At 48.2% G+C, this 18,207-nt stretch overlaps 1 protein-coding gene across 1 annotated transcript in view; it reads right to left on the bottom strand.

The window, feature by feature from the left end:
- The window catches only part of ADAMTS12 (ADAM metallopeptidase with thrombospondin type 1 motif 12), a 262,620-nt gene that overhangs the window by 20,061 nt on the left and 224,352 nt on the right, over nt 1–18,207 (bottom strand). The window contains exons 19-20 of the mRNA XM_036280361.1: nt 14,980–16,086; nt 7,213–7,365 (exon numbers count right to left, since the gene is read on the bottom strand). Of these exons, the coding sequence (XP_036136254.1) occupies nt 7,213–7,365; nt 14,980–16,086 (1,260 nt within the window). The remainder of the gene's footprint in view (nt 1–7,212; nt 7,366–14,979; nt 16,087–18,207) is intronic.

The raw sequence follows: 18,207 nt of genomic DNA, 5'->3' as shown, positions 1-18,207 counted from the left end.
CAGGCCCCGATGCTCAGCCACTGAGCCAAACTGGCCGGGGCTGCTATTCCATTTTCAAAAGGCCTCTGATTCTGTTGGCAGGACGGAAGTGGCAGGACATTACATCACTCCACGCCCAAAGCCGTTTAACCTTGGGTCCTGAAGGCCAATTATATTCGTTTTCTTACTGCCCAAAAGGAGGGTCATTTGTATTCATGTTTTCCTAACTCGAGACCACACTGAGGACAGGAGCCAGACCAAGGCCCAGATGTGACCAAAGCAGCCCAACCCTTTCCAGTTACCGCATTAGCTGTTGAACTGCTAGAATCTGCAACCGAACTGAGTTGGGATGAAAGTGCCCTCTGCTCACAGGCGCCACCAGCAGGCAGGACCCTGACATGACCGTGGATCAGACACGTCTCCCAGCCTGTTTCTCCACTGTGTCAGAAAGAGGGTAAACTAGTTGAGAAACGAGTCCAACATTCTGAGCGGTGTGTTTATGGAGTGACCAGATTTGCCCTCTGTGTTGATTTCAGAATTCTTTCTTGCTCTCCAAGTTGCATGCCAAATACTAACCCAGCATACAGAAAGAAATTCTTTTTGGTTCCTTTCTTGGTGCTACACACATTCCTAAAACCCGTAAGATCAAATAATGCATTCCAAAAATTCTAAGTTGGACAGCACCAAAAGTCACCCTTTCATCTGCTCCCCCCACCCGCCACCTCCTCCCAGCTGCTGGGTACTCGTTCTGTTCCAGGCTCTGAATCCCAATCTAGCCGCAGGGAAAAGTGACATAAATGAGAAGTAATAAAGGCTTTACGTCAGCAGCCGTCCATGATCTAGTGAGGGCACAAAGGAGGAGGTGGTCAGCTTCACTGAAGAGGTGAGGCTCAAACAAAGGAGCCAAAGTTTGAGTTGCATCATATAAGATGAGTAAGATGCCCATTCAGCTGGCAAAACAGGGAAGGAGACCTGCAGGGTGGAGAGGCTGTCACAGAGGCACATTCAACAGCAGGGCTTGTTTAGGAACAGGGAGTCGATAGGAGCACTGGGCAGAGAGTAGGCGGACGAGAGAGGGGCGGGGTCCAACAGGGAGGGCCTCCTGGTCTGGACATCAGTCCTCAACTAGAGTGTTTAGAGGTTCATGCTTCTATTTAACTGACATTCCTCTTTAGGGATCCCTTAATCTGAAACCCTCAGGGGTGTCAAGAGAGGGTGATAGTTTAGACAGACAACAAATTATATCAAGAGCAAAATAAACACAGAGATTTTCAGTATGTGATCCACGTTCTTACTACTCAATTCTCGCTTTCTGAGGACAGAAACTCCCTGTAACCCGTAATTCTATGTTTTGTCTTTTGCACACTGGACTTTAATATATGTCCCTGGGAACGTGTGATAGATAGAAGTTGGGGGCTGTTTGTATTTAGCAAGATAGCAGCTCTTGCCCTATTTAATTCATTTGTAAAAATTCACACCTAAAATGTAGCATAGCCACTGACCATCTGTAAAGTCCAATAAACAGGGAGCCAAGACGTGCAGTCAGGCAGGAAGACTAGAATGTGTGCCAACATGTCAGCAGATCTGTGACACGCACGGTCACCAGGAAAGGCTGCCCGTTTCTCTTCTTTCCCAGGAAAGCTATAGATTGAGTCCATTGCCGCTAAAACGAAATTGCAACATTGCCTGGGTGGGAAGACAACATTCCAAGGAAAAATGTAAAAGTATTCATTTCAGAGATAACCATGATGTCTTAGACTTCATTATGAAAGGGGCGATGCTCATTCTCCAAAAGATAATAAAGGGGTTGTCAGGTCACCGGTTTACAAAGCTTCAGAAGGTGCGGGAACAACCTTCCATCAGGAAGCTGTGGCTGACGCATAGTTTTGGTGTCAAACCCAACTGGGGGTTTTTCAAGCTCATCTGTGTCACATACTGCTCTTCTTCCAGCTCAAGAGTCACTTTTTTCCCCATTATTATTATTGATTTTAGAGAGCGAGGAAGGGAGAGGGAGAGAGAGATAGAAACATTGATGAGCGAGAACATCGATTGGCTGCCTCCTGCATACCCCTCACTGGGGATTGGGCCCCTAACCTGGGCATGTGTCCTGACCGGGAATCAAACCAGGGGCCTCTTGGTGCATGGCCGGACGCTCAACCACTGAGGTACACCGGCCGAGCTAAAGAGTCCCTTTTATTCGTTGTACAGATCTTAACGTTCTGAAACGCCACGTGTCTTACCATCGATGTGCGCGTTTGCCGCGCAGTGCTTCCCTTCTTTCTGCAAAGCTGTCATTGAACTGAGGGTGCAGCCTCCAGGCGGTGCTTTCTTAGAACTGAATGTTTAGCACCAGCTGCATGATGGACTGTTAGTGATGTGAAAGCTCCCAGCTTTTGTTTTGTTGTTTTTGCAATCTATTACTTTACTTTTGTTACAGATGTTTCTCTTTTTTTTCTCCAGACACCCTCCTCCCCATCCCCCCCAACCTCGTCCCTGGCTTTGTTGTCCATGTCCATCGTTTATGCGTACATGCACATAAGTTCTGTGGTTTATTTCTTCCCTCCCCCCACCACTCCCTCTTCTGGGGGTTGTACCCTACTTCCAAGTCTCTGGGACTACCCTGTTCTTCAGACTGTTCATTATATTCCACAAAAAAGTGAGATCATGTGATATTTGTCTTTCTCTGCTTGGTTTGTTTTGCTGAGGATAATACTTTCCAGGTCCCTCCATGTCGTCTCAAAGGTTGAGAGATCTTTCTTTCTTACAGCTGCATAGTACTCCATTGTGTATATGTACCACAGCTTTGTTATCCATTGTCTACTGATGGACACGGGCTGTTTTCAGATCTTAGCTATTGTAAATAGTGCTGCTATGAACATGGGGGTACATATATTCTTTCTGATTGGTGTTTCAGGCTTCTTAGGGTATATTCCTAGAAGTGGGATCATTGGATCAAATGGCAATTCAACTTTTAATTTTTTGAGGTAACATCATAGTGTTTTCCATATTGGCTGCACCAGTCTTCATTCCCACCAGCAATGTACTAGAGTCCACTTTTCTCCACATCCTCGTCAGCACTTGTTGATTTGTTGATGGCGGCCATTCTGGCAGGTGTGAGGTGATTCCTCATTGTTGTTTTAATTTGCATCTCTCTGATGATTAGTGATGATGAGCATTTCTTCATAAGTTTCTTGGTCATTTGTATGTCCTGTTTGGAGAGGTGTCTATTTAGCTCCTCCGCCCATTTTTTAATTGGGTTCTTTGTCTTCCTTTTGTTGAGTTGTATGAGTACTCTATATATTTTGGAAATTAACCCCTTACCTGATATATCATTGGCAATGATGCTCTCCCATATAGTGGGTTGCCTTTCCATTTTGATAATGTATCTTTTGCTGTGCAGAAGCTTTCTAGTTTGATCTAGTCCCAAGTGTTCATTTTTTCCTTTGTTTCTGTTGCCTTAGGTAATGTATTAGTGAAAATTCTGCCGCGTATGATGTCTGAAATTTTGTTGCCTACAGTTTCTTCTAGGATTTTTATGGATTCATGAGTCACATTTAAGTCTTTTATCCATTTTGAGTTTATTCTTGTGTATGGTGTAAGTTGGTCTAGTTTCATTTTTTTGCATGTAGCTGTCCAGTTTTCCCAACACCAGTTATTAAAGAGGCTGGCTTTACTCCACTGTATGCTCTTGCCACCTTTGTCAAATGTTAATTGAGCATATTGTCTTGGGTCCATTTCTGGGTTCTCTGTTCTGTCCCTCTGGTCTATATATCTGTTTTTGTGCCAGTACCAGGCTGTTTTCATTACAGTAGCTTTGTAGTATAATTCTAATACCCGATATTGTGATCCCTCTGACTTTGTCCTTCTTTTTCAAGATTGCTGTGGCTATTCAGGATCTTTTTTGGTTCCATATGAACTTTTGAAGTATTTGTTCTAGTTTTGTGAAGTATGCCATTGGAATTTTGATGGGGATTGCATTGAATCTATAGATTGCTTTGGGTAATATGGAAATTTTAATGATGGTAATTTTTCCAATCCATGAACAAGGTATGTGCTTCCACTTTTTTATATCTTCAACTTCTTTTTTCAGTGTCCTATAGTTTTCTGCAAATAGGTCCTTTAATTCTTTGGTTAAATTTATTGCTAGGTGTCTTAAATTTTTTTGCTGCGATGGTAAGTGGGATTGTTTTTCAGTTTCTCTTCCTGTGACTTCATCATTGGTGTATGCTCCCAGCTTTTGTTTCCACAGCGGGGATTGTCAAGGAGGTTCCGTATTAGATAAAAATTGAATTGTTTCTCTAAAGCTCTTCTGCAATGTTGGACGTGCGGTGGTGTCTGGCAAATGCCAGGGCCCAAGGTAACAAGTCCTCCAAAGTTCAAGGACAGTCTGAGCACCTTGTCTGCTTGGGGCAGGGGAGTGGACATTTACTTGAGCCAGCTGCTTGGTGACAGGGTTTACTCCTCCACTGTCCCTTGTCCACAGGCCTTCTGCCCCCGGAAGCCAGCTATTAGTAAACACGTAAAAGCCAGTCCTAACCTTTACCTAGAGCTCAGAATTTGCCCAGGGTTTCGTTTGAACAGTCTTTTACCATTTACAAAGTTGTTGCACAAATATTCTTTTTTTAAAAAATTTTTTTCCCTTTAGTGATTTTGAGAGAGAGAGGAAGTGAGAGGGATAGAGAGATAGAAAACATCGATGAGAGAGAACATCGATCGGCCGCCTTCTGCATGCCCTCCACTGGAGATTTGGTCCACAACCTGGGCATGTGCCCTGGCCAGCAATCGAACCAGTGACCTTCTGGTGCATGGGTCGACGCTCAGCCACTGAGCCACACTAGCCACACACAAATATTCTCTCTTGATCCTTATGACAACTCTATGAGGTAAGTAGAGGCCATATTCTATACTTTATTTTCAGAGGGGAGCAAACTAAAGCTCCTAAGAGGTTCAATGGATGGACCAGTGTCACACAGTGTCACATGCTGGCCAGTGACCAAGGGGGCTGCCAACCCAGATGTGTCTGATCAGCACTGCTTCAATTCTGTAGAACTACTTTTCCCACGCATGTTTCTGGGACAAACCTGAGAACTATGATCTTGATTTGGTTCCGGACAGATCGATGCATCAAGAGGAAACAAGAGGTTCTGGAAAACTACTTCTACACCTTGTAACACTAGAGATCCGAATGCGAAGTCTCATTCACATTTAGCAGAATCTAAACCCTCAATATTTAAAGGCAAAACCAGGGTTCACTTTCCTACTCTAGGTTTTGGGGATCTGCCTCTGAGTGATGTTAAAAGTCCTGGTGGAACAGTCAAACTAGGCAGGCCTTCGAGTCTTTCCTGGTGCGTGGTCGGGACTTCAGACACCCTTATGACCTGGTTAGTAAAGTGGAAGTCAAAATGAAGTCTCTCTTAACCATCAGTGTCAGATATTCCTGGGAAAAACAGAAGTCATGTATGCAATATCCATAATATCCGTTAGTCTGAAAAAACAAAAGTCAGTACAATTGACTACAGCAGTTAAATAGCGTCTCTGACGGTAGGTGTATCTATTATCTTGAGGAAAGAGACATCTTCTTTACTGAGGAACTGTGTCACTGAGGATTTGATTTTAGCTGTGGTGGTGACCACCTTCTGGCAGAAGTTGATGGGATGTCGGAGACATCGTCTACAGAACCACTCGGAGTGCTTCGGGGTTAATAGTACCTGCCACCCCCCACCCCCGGCCGCCAGGGAGAGGGACCCAGAGCCAGGGAAGGGACACGCAGGCAGAGCAGGGCTTCCCTTGGGGGTCTGCCCCAGAGAAGATCCAGGTCTCTCACCAGGGTTTTCCACCAGCTGGAATTCCCAGGATTGTAAGTGCGGTGACCTGTGCGAAGTGTGAGCTATTTCATGCATTTCCTTTCCGAGAACTGGGATTCCATGGGAAGGATTAGTCCCAGGGGTGGGAACGTGGACCTCTAGGACTTGCTCAGAGCTAGGAGGGGTTTCTTGAGATTTCTCTAGATAATGAAGAGAATGTGTAGCCAAGCATTTCGTCCTCGTTGGACCCTGAGTTTGCTGAGTTGGCAGAGAAGGAAACAAGAGCCAGCGATCATTCCTGAAAGAAACACGGTATGCAGACAGGAAGGAGATTGGCGGGCAGCAAAGAAAGGCCAAGAGATGTTCCAGGGAGAAATGCTTCCCCCGCTTCTGAAAGATCAGAGTTCCCCGCTGGGAAAAGCAGCCTGAAGCAGGTAACTGACGTCCCAGGCTCCTGTCTGCCAGGGGAGCCGGAGACGTGCAATGAGACCCCTCGCAGTGCTGCTTGTTGGGACATGAGCTCTCCGCTAGAGGACTGCAGCCCCCCGCCCCAGACTTCTGCCTTCTGGGTCCCCAGCAAGAAGACAGGGCCCACAGGGCATCTCGGGTTGTGTGTGCTTTGCAAACAGGTGTATGCATGGCTCCTACCCCTGTACTGCCTACTGCCAGGTGGGTCTCAACCCCACTGCTGACCAGTGTCATAGACACGGTTTATACCCCCCAGGGGCTGGCTCACCCCATCCAGGTGACAGGCAGATCGGCCTGGTTCGTGCCCCAAAGCACCGAGGCTAGGCAATTCTAGAGCCTGATGCAGCCTTTACAAGAACTTTGCAGACGGCACAATAAAATGAGTAACCGCAGCCTGATTAGCAAAGACAATAAAAGCACAAAAGATCGGTAATAGAAATACACTTTGAAAGATCAAGTTCTTCTCCGTGCTCAGCTTCCTTTTCACTTTGCGTCCGGCAGACGCCACGTAATGCTTGCTTTGTGAGCAGCCGCTGAGCCATGAGTTAATTATACATGTGATAATGTGTGATTGTTAATTATAATGCTAAATTTAAGTAATTTAGAGGTAGCGTTGCCTGTTGGACAAGCAGTTAGTTACACAAATTTAGCTTACCTGGTAAAGGAAAGGACAGGTGGATTAATAAACACTCTGGACTTGTCCTAAGACTTGTCCTAAGACTGTTGTATACAAGAGTAGTGGGCGTTTGGTAACATATCCACGATTTTATCAAAGAAATGAGGCGGAAGGGGGCAGGGAGGTAAGAAGGGAGGAGAGAAAGCTACTTTTTAGCAAATGCTTAAATAAGACCTTCCTCCCCACCCCACCACACACACACACACACGCACACACACGCACACACATGCACACACATGCACACACACAGATGTACACACACACACCCTGAGCCTGCTAAGTTACCTTGCTCCAGTTTCCCACTTTCCAGCCCGCGCATGGACGGAGGTGGCATCTCTTAGCGGGGTCAGGCTTCTGAATGGGCGCGCAGTCGGACTCCACCTGGGTGCTGCACTCCACGCGTCGCCAGTAGGCCCCCAGCCCGCATGTGGTGGAACACTGTGGCAGGGGACAGAAAACAGGGGCTGAGGCCACTGCCTCAGATACGCTCCATGGCCCCCTGCCATCAGGAGTTCTCAGTCTCTGCAGCTCACTGAAACGGCCCGCATTTCACACCAGTGCTGACCCGAGGGGACAGAGACCCATGCCTCTGCCTCTTACCTCACATCCGTACCCCACAGCTGTACACCACCACAGTGACGCCCCAGTTAGCCCCGTCCATCACACACTGCGGTGTTGCTACAGGAAACCCAGGCTTGGAAAGCTGGCTTGCCCAAGGAGTAAGACTAGGGTTTTCTGCCTCTAAAACAGTAGGACATTGTTCCAGCAGTACTTCTCAACCTCGAGTGTCCCTAGGAATCACAGGGACACCTGGTTAAATGCAGATTCCAATTCAGGAGGTCAGCGGTAGGGCTGGAGGGTACGCATGTCTGACCAGCGCCCAGGCGATGCAGACGCTGGGGTCCTCAGCCCACACTTGGAGTTAGAAAGATGTTACAACATGATGCTTTCCATGACTTGCCCCACGGCTGGTGAATAAACCAGCCACCATTTGCCACGGGTACAGCCCATTTCTCACACGGTGCTTTAGTTTATTTATAATTTAGGTTTAGCCTGGGGTCACCTTGAAAACGACACCCACTTCCCCCTACAATTTCTTTATTCTACGTGCCTGATTCTTTCCTGTGGTTGCTTTTACCTGCATCCCCTCTCCCCTGCCCATCCTTAGAAGGAGGGGCTGTTTCTGGACACGTAAGACCCAGCTCTGGGCTAATAAAAAAGGGATGGGGCAGGAGTTCCATCTGTGACATTTTGGAAGATTTTTTTTTTTTTTTTTATCCTGACCCGAGGACATTTTTCCATTCTTTGTTCAGGTAGAGTGGGAGGGAGAGAGAGGAACAGAGAGAGAGAGAGAAACATCTACGTGCACACAACCGACCAGGGCCGGGGACAAACTGCAACCGAGGTACACGCCCTTAGCGGGAACCGAACCCGGGCCTCTCAGGACCGCAGGCCGACGCTCTAACCGCTGAGCCAAACCGGCCAGGGCTGGAAGAATCTTTTGATGAGTTATAAATAAACACCAGCCTAACATTTCTCTAGCTGCATTCTCAGTTTCCATACAATTTTATGTTTCACTTTGTGCAAGTTCCTGTGTTATGACACGTATGTAACACGACAGAGTTCCTAGGTAGATAAATTCACTAAGGAATCATAGAACGGGAAGAGTAGAAAACAGCCCAGGTCATCACTTCTTTTCATTTGGCTCCTGGAGCTAATCTCTCTTCCTCCTCCTCAAAGTTGTCTGGGATTTGGTGTGTCTCTCACAAGCTCCTAGCCCTTCTCCTCAGTACTATACTATGTATCTACAAGAGAGATAATAACAGCTAGAGTGCACTGACCGTTGACTGCTGCTGGCCCCCGTGGGTCACACCCATGCCCTTTGCAATGGGACTTGGCAGCTCCTCTGGCCAGGTAGGGGACCATATTTCCCCAGCCCTCGAATCAGGACTGTTCTTGCGACTTTGGCCAATAAAATGCGGTGGAGGATGTGCCAGTTCCCAAGGGCCTTGCTTCAGTCCTCTCTCCTGGACCCCGTCTCTGCCATGAGAATAAAGCTGGCTAACCTGCTGTAGGATGTGACACAGAGCCGGTGACCCGGCCAAGGCACTCCCAGAGTGGCCAGCCTTCTGCCAACTCTCCACAGATGCGTGACAAGCCCAGCTGAGATCAGCTAAGCTCAGCTCAGACAGCAGAACCTCCCAGCTGACCCACAGACTCATGGACAAAAATAAATGTTTACTGAGGTGTTGTGGTTGTTTATTTAGCATCATTATGGCAATAGACACTCGATACAACACAGCAGGTATCTTTCCTACATCTTCTATCCCCTCCTGAGATGCAGGGTACAATCATGGTTCTGCAGTTGGCTAACCATGTGATCATTTGCAGTTTCCTAACTTCGCCAGCCTGTGAAACTGGTGAAAACACTCGGACCGCTTTCCCTGGGTTGTTGTGAGGACCAAGGAGCTGATTCATGCACGTGGCCAGTGCTCTACAGATGTCACCTCCTAAACACAACTCACCTGCAAGGTCAGCATACGAGTCCCACCTTCCAGATACCTGGGGCCCAGAGAGCTTAGAAGCCATGCTCAAGGTCATACGACACTATACTGTTCATTTCATATTACAACATGGAGAAAAACGCGACATTTGTCCAACCCAGGAAAGGAGCTAGGAAGACCATATTCAAGGGCTAGTGCTGACCACAGTAAATTTCAAGTGCTATCTATAGTTCTTTTCACCACTCTATGTTGCAAGTAAATGCACGTGGTCTCTGGGGCTCCACATCTTGTCCTGCCGGACTCAGATGTCCTGAGCAGACACTTGTTTCGTTCCTTTTTGAGTCTCTATTTAAGCAGCAAACAACAGTCCAAAGTTGAAGCCGACAGGAGGAAGTCCAGGGAACGCAGAAGAGTAGATGGGATTCCACGGATTGTCAGAAGTGGGGGATCAGAGAGAAAGGGAGCTCTGAGGAGGCTGAGGGACAACTTCACGTTGTCCCAGAAACAGCCAGTGACCACATGGGAACCGATTTACGGGTCAAGCAGCAGGTTCAGGGCGTCCGGCACCGGAACGGACGTGCAGGGCTGCACCACGCAAGAACCGCTGTGCAGGGCCGGGGAGGGCTGCTGTCCCTCCCATGTCCGTGACTGCAGAGCCCGTATCTAACTGGCTGGCCTGCGGGCTCCCTGAAGGAAGAGGCCATCGGATGAGAGGTGATTTCCTAATAAGACCAGAGCCACACCCGGCATGCTGCAGAATCCCTGTCTCCTGTCCTGGAAACAGATATCAGAGCGAACATGAATGCGTCCACGTGCTGGACACTCCTCTGCGCCTTGCACAGTTATTCCCTTTACCTCCTAACACTTGAGCCACGTGTCACCGTCACCCTCATGTAATAGCTGAGGACACTGGGGTGCAGTGAGGACAGTTAGTGATGGAGCCAGGACTCAAACCCAGAAGTCTGGTTTCAAGCCTTTTGTCTATTTATAGTGTTCACTTGGTTTTTATATCCAGCCTTTCATTTTCAAAGTCAGAGTTAGAGGAACACGCTGGTGGGACGGGGGATGCGGACAGCCCTTCACCGCAGGGCGGAGTCGGAGCCCGAGGCGAGGGAGACGGCAGTCAAACGTGAGCAACGTTAGAAATTACTTCTGACCTTCAGGATGAGGAAAGGCTCAGTGAGCAAGAAGCTCAAAGGCTGACATTGGAGAGCGGGCAGGATTTAAAAGGGCAGAGCAGGAGGAAGAGAAAATTCCAGACAGAGGAAACAGCAAAATTAAAGGCATTTGGTCCTGGCCGATTTGGCTCAGCGGTTGGAGCGTCGGCCTGCGGTCCAGAGAGACCCGGGTTCGGTTCCCGCTAAGGGCATGTACCTCGGTTGCAGTTTGTCCCCGGCCCTGGTTGGGGTTGTGTGGGTGGCAGCCACTCGATGTGTCTCTCTCACATCGATGTTTCTCTCTCTTTCTCCTGCTCTATCTGAAGATGAATGCAAAAAATGTCCTCGGGTGAGGATTAAATTAATTAAGTAATTAAGTAAAGGCATTGGACTGGGAGGGGCAGAGGGTTCGGAGAAACTGAGTTTAGATTTATGGCAGCTTCAGGTGGGTGATGAAAAGCAAGAGGCGAAAGGCTGACAGTCGGATTACGCTGCGAAGTCCGCTTGGATGTCAGAGTGGATTTTACCTGATCTGATATGTAGTGAAGAGACATTGAAGAGTTGTGGGCAGAAGTTTGGAGTGACTAGAAGGTTCCTTTGGAAGACTAATGTGGCAGTCCGGCCTCTCTTGCGAGGACGTGTGGGAAGCACGGAGAGGGAGGGACCGGACGTGCACAGACCGGCTAGGAGGCGTCCAGCAGACGCCCTAAACAAGGGTCGTACCGAGGGTCCTTCATGCTCCACCCCTGGGGTGCTAGTGGCATTCTGGACCAGACAATGCTTCCTATAAGGGACTTCCTCAGTGTTGCAGGATTTCTGTCACCCTTGGCTCCCAGGCTTGGAATACCCGAAGCAGGCGCCCCCTCACTGTAACAAAATCATCTCCACTCTTTCCCACGTGCCTCCTACCATTAGACCGGAAAACACCAGGCCCTGAGCTAACAGGAAATAAACCGGACAGGACAGAATGATGGGGTGACACTGACTCGTTAGGGTTCTTTCAGCAGCGGAGCAGGTTGATGTCAGTGGTGATGCTGGGGTTTCTCAGATGTAGTGGTTGGGAGGAGGCTGATGACATTACAGGGAGGGGGAGTCCTAAAGAAACAGCTTCAGAAATCGGCAGAATAAACACTTGGGGACGACAGGAAACTCAAAACCCAGAGCTTTCATTCTGAGTCCTGATCCTCTCTGACAATTCTGTGTTACAGGTTCTGTTTCAGAAGCTGCGTACAGGGAGCAGGCCCCACGCCTGGCCGAGACGGAAGCCCCTGCCAAATGCGGAACTCTGTTCTAGGGGCTTCGAGCACCCTGCACTCGGGCCCACCCCCTTTCCAGCCTCGCTCCCCGGAATCAGTAGCTCTCAATGGCTGCACCAAGGATGCCAAATGTTTGGTGAACTACAATGTTTATTTCTGTCAAAATCAAAAATGACATTTGAGATAGAATTAATTCTGTGCATCTTGATTAGACTATAATCAAAATGTGTCAATTAACCTCTGGGCTCAAACTAGTCATCAGGTTTAATGTGTACTTTTATTTTGGTTTAATTCGTTTGGATATAACAATTTCTCATAGAATCAATTAATATTTATCAATGAATTATCACATATGAAATATCTTCAGGATCAAAACATTAGACCATATTTAAATTTAATAATTCCACAACTGCTTTGGGATTCAGGGATTGTGTGAAAAGATGAGAGGAGGGGAAAAGAAACTAACTTCTGGGTCATCCTAATGCCACCTTTTAATAAAACTTTTGTATTGACTTGTGGACTGAGAAGGGCTTGTCCTTTATTAACAGTCCTGCTGTGGGGACTCTTCCATCCTAGGACTGTGACAGTTTCCTGAAGAGCCTTCCCTGTGCACTGCAGTCTGGCATCTCCCTCCATTTCAATGTAGACACTGCGCTCCCCACAGTCACCAGTGACTTGCTGATTGTCAAGTCCATCGGGTCCACGTCAGTCCTTATCTCCCTACACGTCCATGGCACAATCTCTATTGGTCTACGCCTTAAATACTAGCTGTTCCTTACTAGCCTCCCACACGGGGTCTTGTTGTTAACCGGGTCCTGCACATGCTGTGTTTCCTAGGGTACCGTCGCTCGCCCACTCCTCTTTGCATCCTACAGGTCAATGGGTGGCCTCCTTCACTCTCAAGGTTCTAACTTCTACCTGCTGACCTTGCTCATTAATTTCTACTATTGTCTCTAGTTTTCACCTCTCCCAAGAACCTCAGACCCATACACACAAACATCTATCATCTGGATATCCCAGAGGTACCACCAATTTAACTCGATCTACCACTGAACTCATCATCCCTCCTTTCGTCGTCTCTGTTAAGACTCAATCTTCCTATAAATGTCCAGTATCTCAGTTCATAGGAGCACCGCCCAACAGACAGATTCCAACAGAATTGTCATGACAGACTCCCCTCTTCCTCTCTCCTTCCACGCCCCACATCAATTATTCCCAAAGTCCTACTGATATTGAGTTCTAAAGGTATTCTGAATGTATCTTCCCCTCATCACCCTAAGCATCCTTGTCATAGTTCTCATGGCTCATCTAGACCGCTGCAGTAACCTCCCAAACCCCCCATCCTCACCGCTTCCAGAAGGAGCTGCCTGAAACATGAAGTGGGCCGTGTCATCCGGCGGCAGAGGCTAGTTATTCACTATAAGCATGTTTCTCTTCTTTCCGGGCACACGATTGGATTCCATTTCTCAGCTGCCTTGCAGTTTGGCTTGGTCGTGTGACTGAGTTGTAGACAGTGGAGTGTGAGCCAAAGCGACTGATGTCCCTCTCAGGCCTGGCTCCTGAAACTCCCTACGGGAGTAGCTCTGTGCTCCTTTCCCTTACTGAGCCTGGGATGGTGACACCAGGGCATCGCGAGGAGGGTGGCAGAGCCACTGTCAGCCTGGATGCCCACATGGCTGCGCGGACCAGAGCACCATTCCCTACAGCCGCCACTGAGACCTGGAAGGACCTTGGCTTATTATGTGAATGAGAAATCAACCTGTTTCAGTGAACCATAAACATGTATGGCTGTTTGTTATAATCACCTAGCCTCGTGTGTGTGTGTGTGTGTGCGCGCGCGCGTGACTTCTAATTACATATACACACTGTACACGTCATACTTTTATTCTGACATCAATCCCATATCAATGCCTTTTACCACTTACTCTTTCATATTCTGTTGTATGCTTCTCAAGACACACGGTGTCTTTAATTGCAGATGCTTTCAGACTATATCTCCATTAACTAACAAAGTACCACATATCAACTAGTAGCCTCAGTTTCCATAATATGTTCTCTTTGGCTTTGAGTCTTCAAGGGTCACACACTGTCCAGACTGTTTTTAAGGATGGAAGACAACAAGTCTCTTTATGTGTCCTCCAGGGATGCTCCATGTTTTTGGAAGGAAAGGTGTGTTTTCCACTAAGTCCTCTTTTGAGTTGTCAAATTATTTTTCATAAGTACATATACTGTGCTTTTGAAATGCAAAGGGGTGAGAAATAATTTTGATGCTTCGAAGGACTGAATTAGTTCTAGAATGGAAAAACAGATGCCTAGCCAAATTCCTGAAGCCTGAAAATAGGGGCCAACATTTCTTCATCGTGTGTTTTCTTCTCCCTCTGTATTCTATTTCTTTTAATAAGCCAAAATGATTTTTTTGTACACAAGGAAACACACCCAAAAGAAATCATTGATACAGTGAGCTACAGAATTCTTTCTTTTTTTAAATCCTCACCCGAGGATACTTTTCTATTTATCTTGAGACAGAGAGGGAGGGAGAAGGAGGGAGAGAAACATGAACGCGAGCAGGGCAACCGGGGTATGTGCCCTTGGCTGGGATCAAACCTGTGACTCATTGGTCTGCAGGCCAATGCTCTACCGCTGGACCAAACCGGCCAGGGCTAGAATTCTTTTAAAGAATGTGGTGTTAGACTCCCATTCTAACTGTTATTACTTGACAGGTTTAAACTAGGTCTCTGACATTGGCTTTCTGAATGAAACATGGCCTTTCCATTGGTCTTCAGCACAGGATCAGCGCAGTTTATAGCTGGGAGGGACCTGCACTAGCTCATTGTTCTGCAAATGAAAAACAGGCTCCGAGAGATGAACAGAGCTGGCTGCCCCAGACCTCTTGATTTGATCCAAGATTCTTTTCACTCTATCTCACTACATCTCTTCTCTTCCCTGGAGACTTTCCCCTCATTTGTGGAGTCAGGGAGGTAAAGAGGGAGCTGAGGGCATTAACCTGATTGCTTCATGCTTACTCCACATTAGACTGTATTTTATACAAGCCCATTTAGAAATTTGCACAGGAATGCAATACCCCTGCGTATTTTTCAGACAGAAACAGGCCGGGGTAAGAGATGGAGTTCCTACCTCACTCCAGTTTCCCACGATCCAGGAGGCCGGGCCGCGGTCCATTGAGAGCTGCTTGTAGTTGGAGGCGTTGAGCAAAAACCCCTCAGCAATCAGACTGGTGGCATCGTCCTCGGTCAGGACTGGTCCAGGACTCTGCGTCAGATCCACGTGGCCTGGAAGTTCCGGGGGTGTGTGGTTTACCGGCTTTTCTGAGGGTGCTGGCTGGTGGTCTCCCCCCAGAGGGAGCGAAGTGTTAGCTGGCCTGTCACTGGACACCCCCTCGGCTCTGGGTGTACCGTTTCTGAGAGAAGCGGGTAGCAGACCAGTCACTGTGCTGACCGGTGGCCACAAGGATGTCCCCCAGATAGAAGGTGTTGGCGGAGGTCCAAGTGGCATTTCAGGACTTCTTCCCACCGAAGTGTCATTTCCAGGTGCCGCGGTCTTTGTCCATAGCACAGAGTTGTTTTCACTTTTGTTCTCGGGTGGTTCACTGTCTTCCCCTGAGCCACTGTGAGCCTCCGTGTCTGGCTCTTGGCTTAAGGTACTGGAAAATGGAGTCACCGGCCAGGTCACGGCGTTGCTGGAAGATGACACCTCGGAACCACTGGTTGTGGTGGCTGAAGGCTCTCCCTCTGACGTAGGACCAGGGTCTGCACTGGAAACATGCTCTGCCTTTGGCTGGGTGCTCAGCGCCCAGGCAGTGAGGATGGGCTGGGAAGTAGCTGCAGTGGCCGTGGCGTGGCGGGTGTCCAGCTCAGTCTGGGTGGAAGGAGTCTGCCACCGGGCCCCACCCAGGTCTCCTGTGGAGGCTGTGGTAGGCCCCGGGCTGCTGACTGTCCGAGAACCTGCGCTCACGGGCTCAGGCACCGCTGGTGAGGTCAGCGCGCTGGGGCTGGATGCTGTCGGCGGGCTGGGCTCTAGGGGGCCCTGCTCAGGTGCAGGCAGCTTTCTCCCATGGAAAACGGTGCCTCTGTTGGGTTTGAGAAATCTCCGGCTAGACGGGCATTGCTGGAGGCCGCACAGAGCTCGGCTGTTGGGTTTCCTTGTCACGTCGCAAGGCTCGTCGTGGTTCTTGGCACACGTGACACTGCGAGTCCGCACTCCACCACCACAGGAAACAGAGCACTGGAAACGAGAGACAGCTGTCAGTGCCCGAGACAAAGAGCCTGGCTTCTCATGCTCAGGCTGACAGCGAACCGGGCAGACCTAGCAGAAACTGAACTGTGCAGCTGAGACCTTTACACTTTACATTTGTATCTTTTACTTCTGCACTCACGGAAACATGCATCTCCCGGAGACCTGCTGAGGCTCAGGACCGACCGCTGACCCTCCACAGACTGAACATACAAACCACGGCAGGATAAAGGAAGTCTCCTTGGGCTTGGAGTGTCGGATAGTGAATTCATAAAGAATGCAAAGTTTTAAATAGGTCACCTAATCTTCTAAAGAGAGAGCAGTAATATCTTTCCTAGAGTTTTGATACTATTACATTAATATCAGATGTTTATACATTCGCTGACATCTGTTGAGTTCGTTCTAATGAACCTTTCCCTGTATACTTAGGGACTGCCCACTATAACTCGTCCAGTCTCACCCAGGCACCATGAGCTCCATGTCACTTGCTGGTGTCAGGTAGAATCATATTAAAAGCTAGATACTCACACATGTATGTAGATCCAGGACCTTTCCTGAAATTTAAGGTGGGTAGTTAACCAAAGGTAGGACATACCCTTTACAAAGTGTTAGGTGAGCCCTATAACATGGTACTGATCTACACACGGGGTCATGGCAGGGACCCCTCCTCAGTGTTCCCTGCACGTTCTGTAGGGCACTCAAATCCTCGCTCTATGCTTGGAGGCTGTGTGACCTTGGAAAAGTTTCCAAATATCTCTGTGCCTGAGTTTTTTCACTTGTACAAATGGGACTTCATAAAGCCATTGTGAGATACTGTGTTAAAAACTACACTGAGTTTAGTATATACTAAGTGCCCAATATGCATTTGCTATTGACATGTAATTAAATACTGACTCTGATTTGGCAGAGTCTGTTGGTCACTAGAAGCAACGCCTGAGCCCTTGTTTCGGCCGCTAACATTCGCGCAGGCCCTCAGCCCCGTGCTCAGAGTGCTCTGTGCACTCCTGAGCTTGGCTACTGATCTATGGCCCCCACAGGTGGGGTCCACAGATACTTTCATCAGGATACTTGGGTGCCGTTGACTGGACAGACTCACAAAATCAGAGCAGCATGGGAAATAGACCCTTGTCTTCTTGCCTGATAATAAAATTACCATTTAGTGAGCAGTCGCTATTTGCCCGGCACGGTGTGAAGGGCTCCATGGTTATCTGCAAGCCGTACAATAAGCCAGTCTTTCCAAAGGGGGAGAGGCTGACAGAGGTTCAACATTCGCTCAAGGCCATACAACTAGGGCTGGAAAATCTAGAAAAATTGCTCTCCCACCAGATCGATGACTCTAACTGCCAGGAGAAATAGGGGATTAATGAACTAATCACCTCACAGTATTTTACAAATTAAATGAGACAAACTACATAGTATGGAGAGCACTGGACAAATGATGGGTGGCATTACTGTTATTTCCATCTATTCACTTCACTAAAAATAATTACATGCATAGAGTTCACTGCGTGCCTGGCACTGTTTCAGTAAGAACTTCAGGAGTATTATTTCATTTAATCCTCATCACTTCCCTTGAGTCTAAGTACTATCTGCTGCTATCCACATTTTATGGATGGAGAAAACAAGCCACAGAAAAGCAGAAGTAACCACGAAGAGATTAAATTCACCTATCCAGTAAGTGGCAGAGCCTGGATTTGAACCCAGAAACTCATGTCCCGAGACCATGTCCTTCACCACTAGACTGGCTGCCTCTCACAAGGCTTGTCCCTGGAGTGGTGTACCTAGTAAAAACGGGAGCCACAGAAACCTTGATACTTTGTCTTTGTTTACAGCATAGAGAGTTCCCCTTCCCTATCCTCCAAGCCCAGAAAGTAGGTTGGGCAAAACCAGGAGAAGAGTCTTATTGAAACCTGAGATTGGGGGTGAAAACCTGAGCTGAGAGGTGGAGGGGCTGATCAGAGAAGGCAGATAAGCCCCCCCTGGGAACAGCCTCTCGCCCTCACTAGGTGCCCCCTCTGGCCACTGGCACAGCTGAGCCCGCCCTTCTCTGGTTGCTTGGGCTAGCAGACCCCCCTTGACAGAGAAGGGCAGTTCATGGATTTGCCTTTCCTC

The sequence above is a fragment of the Molossus molossus genome, unplaced genomic scaffold, assembly GCF_014108415.1.
Source record: "Molossus molossus isolate mMolMol1 unplaced genomic scaffold, mMolMol1.p scaffold_m16_p_3, whole genome shotgun sequence".
Lineage (NCBI taxonomy): Eukaryota > Metazoa > Chordata > Mammalia > Chiroptera > Molossidae > Molossus > Molossus molossus.
This window is presented reverse-complemented; position numbering and strand designations above follow the sequence as displayed.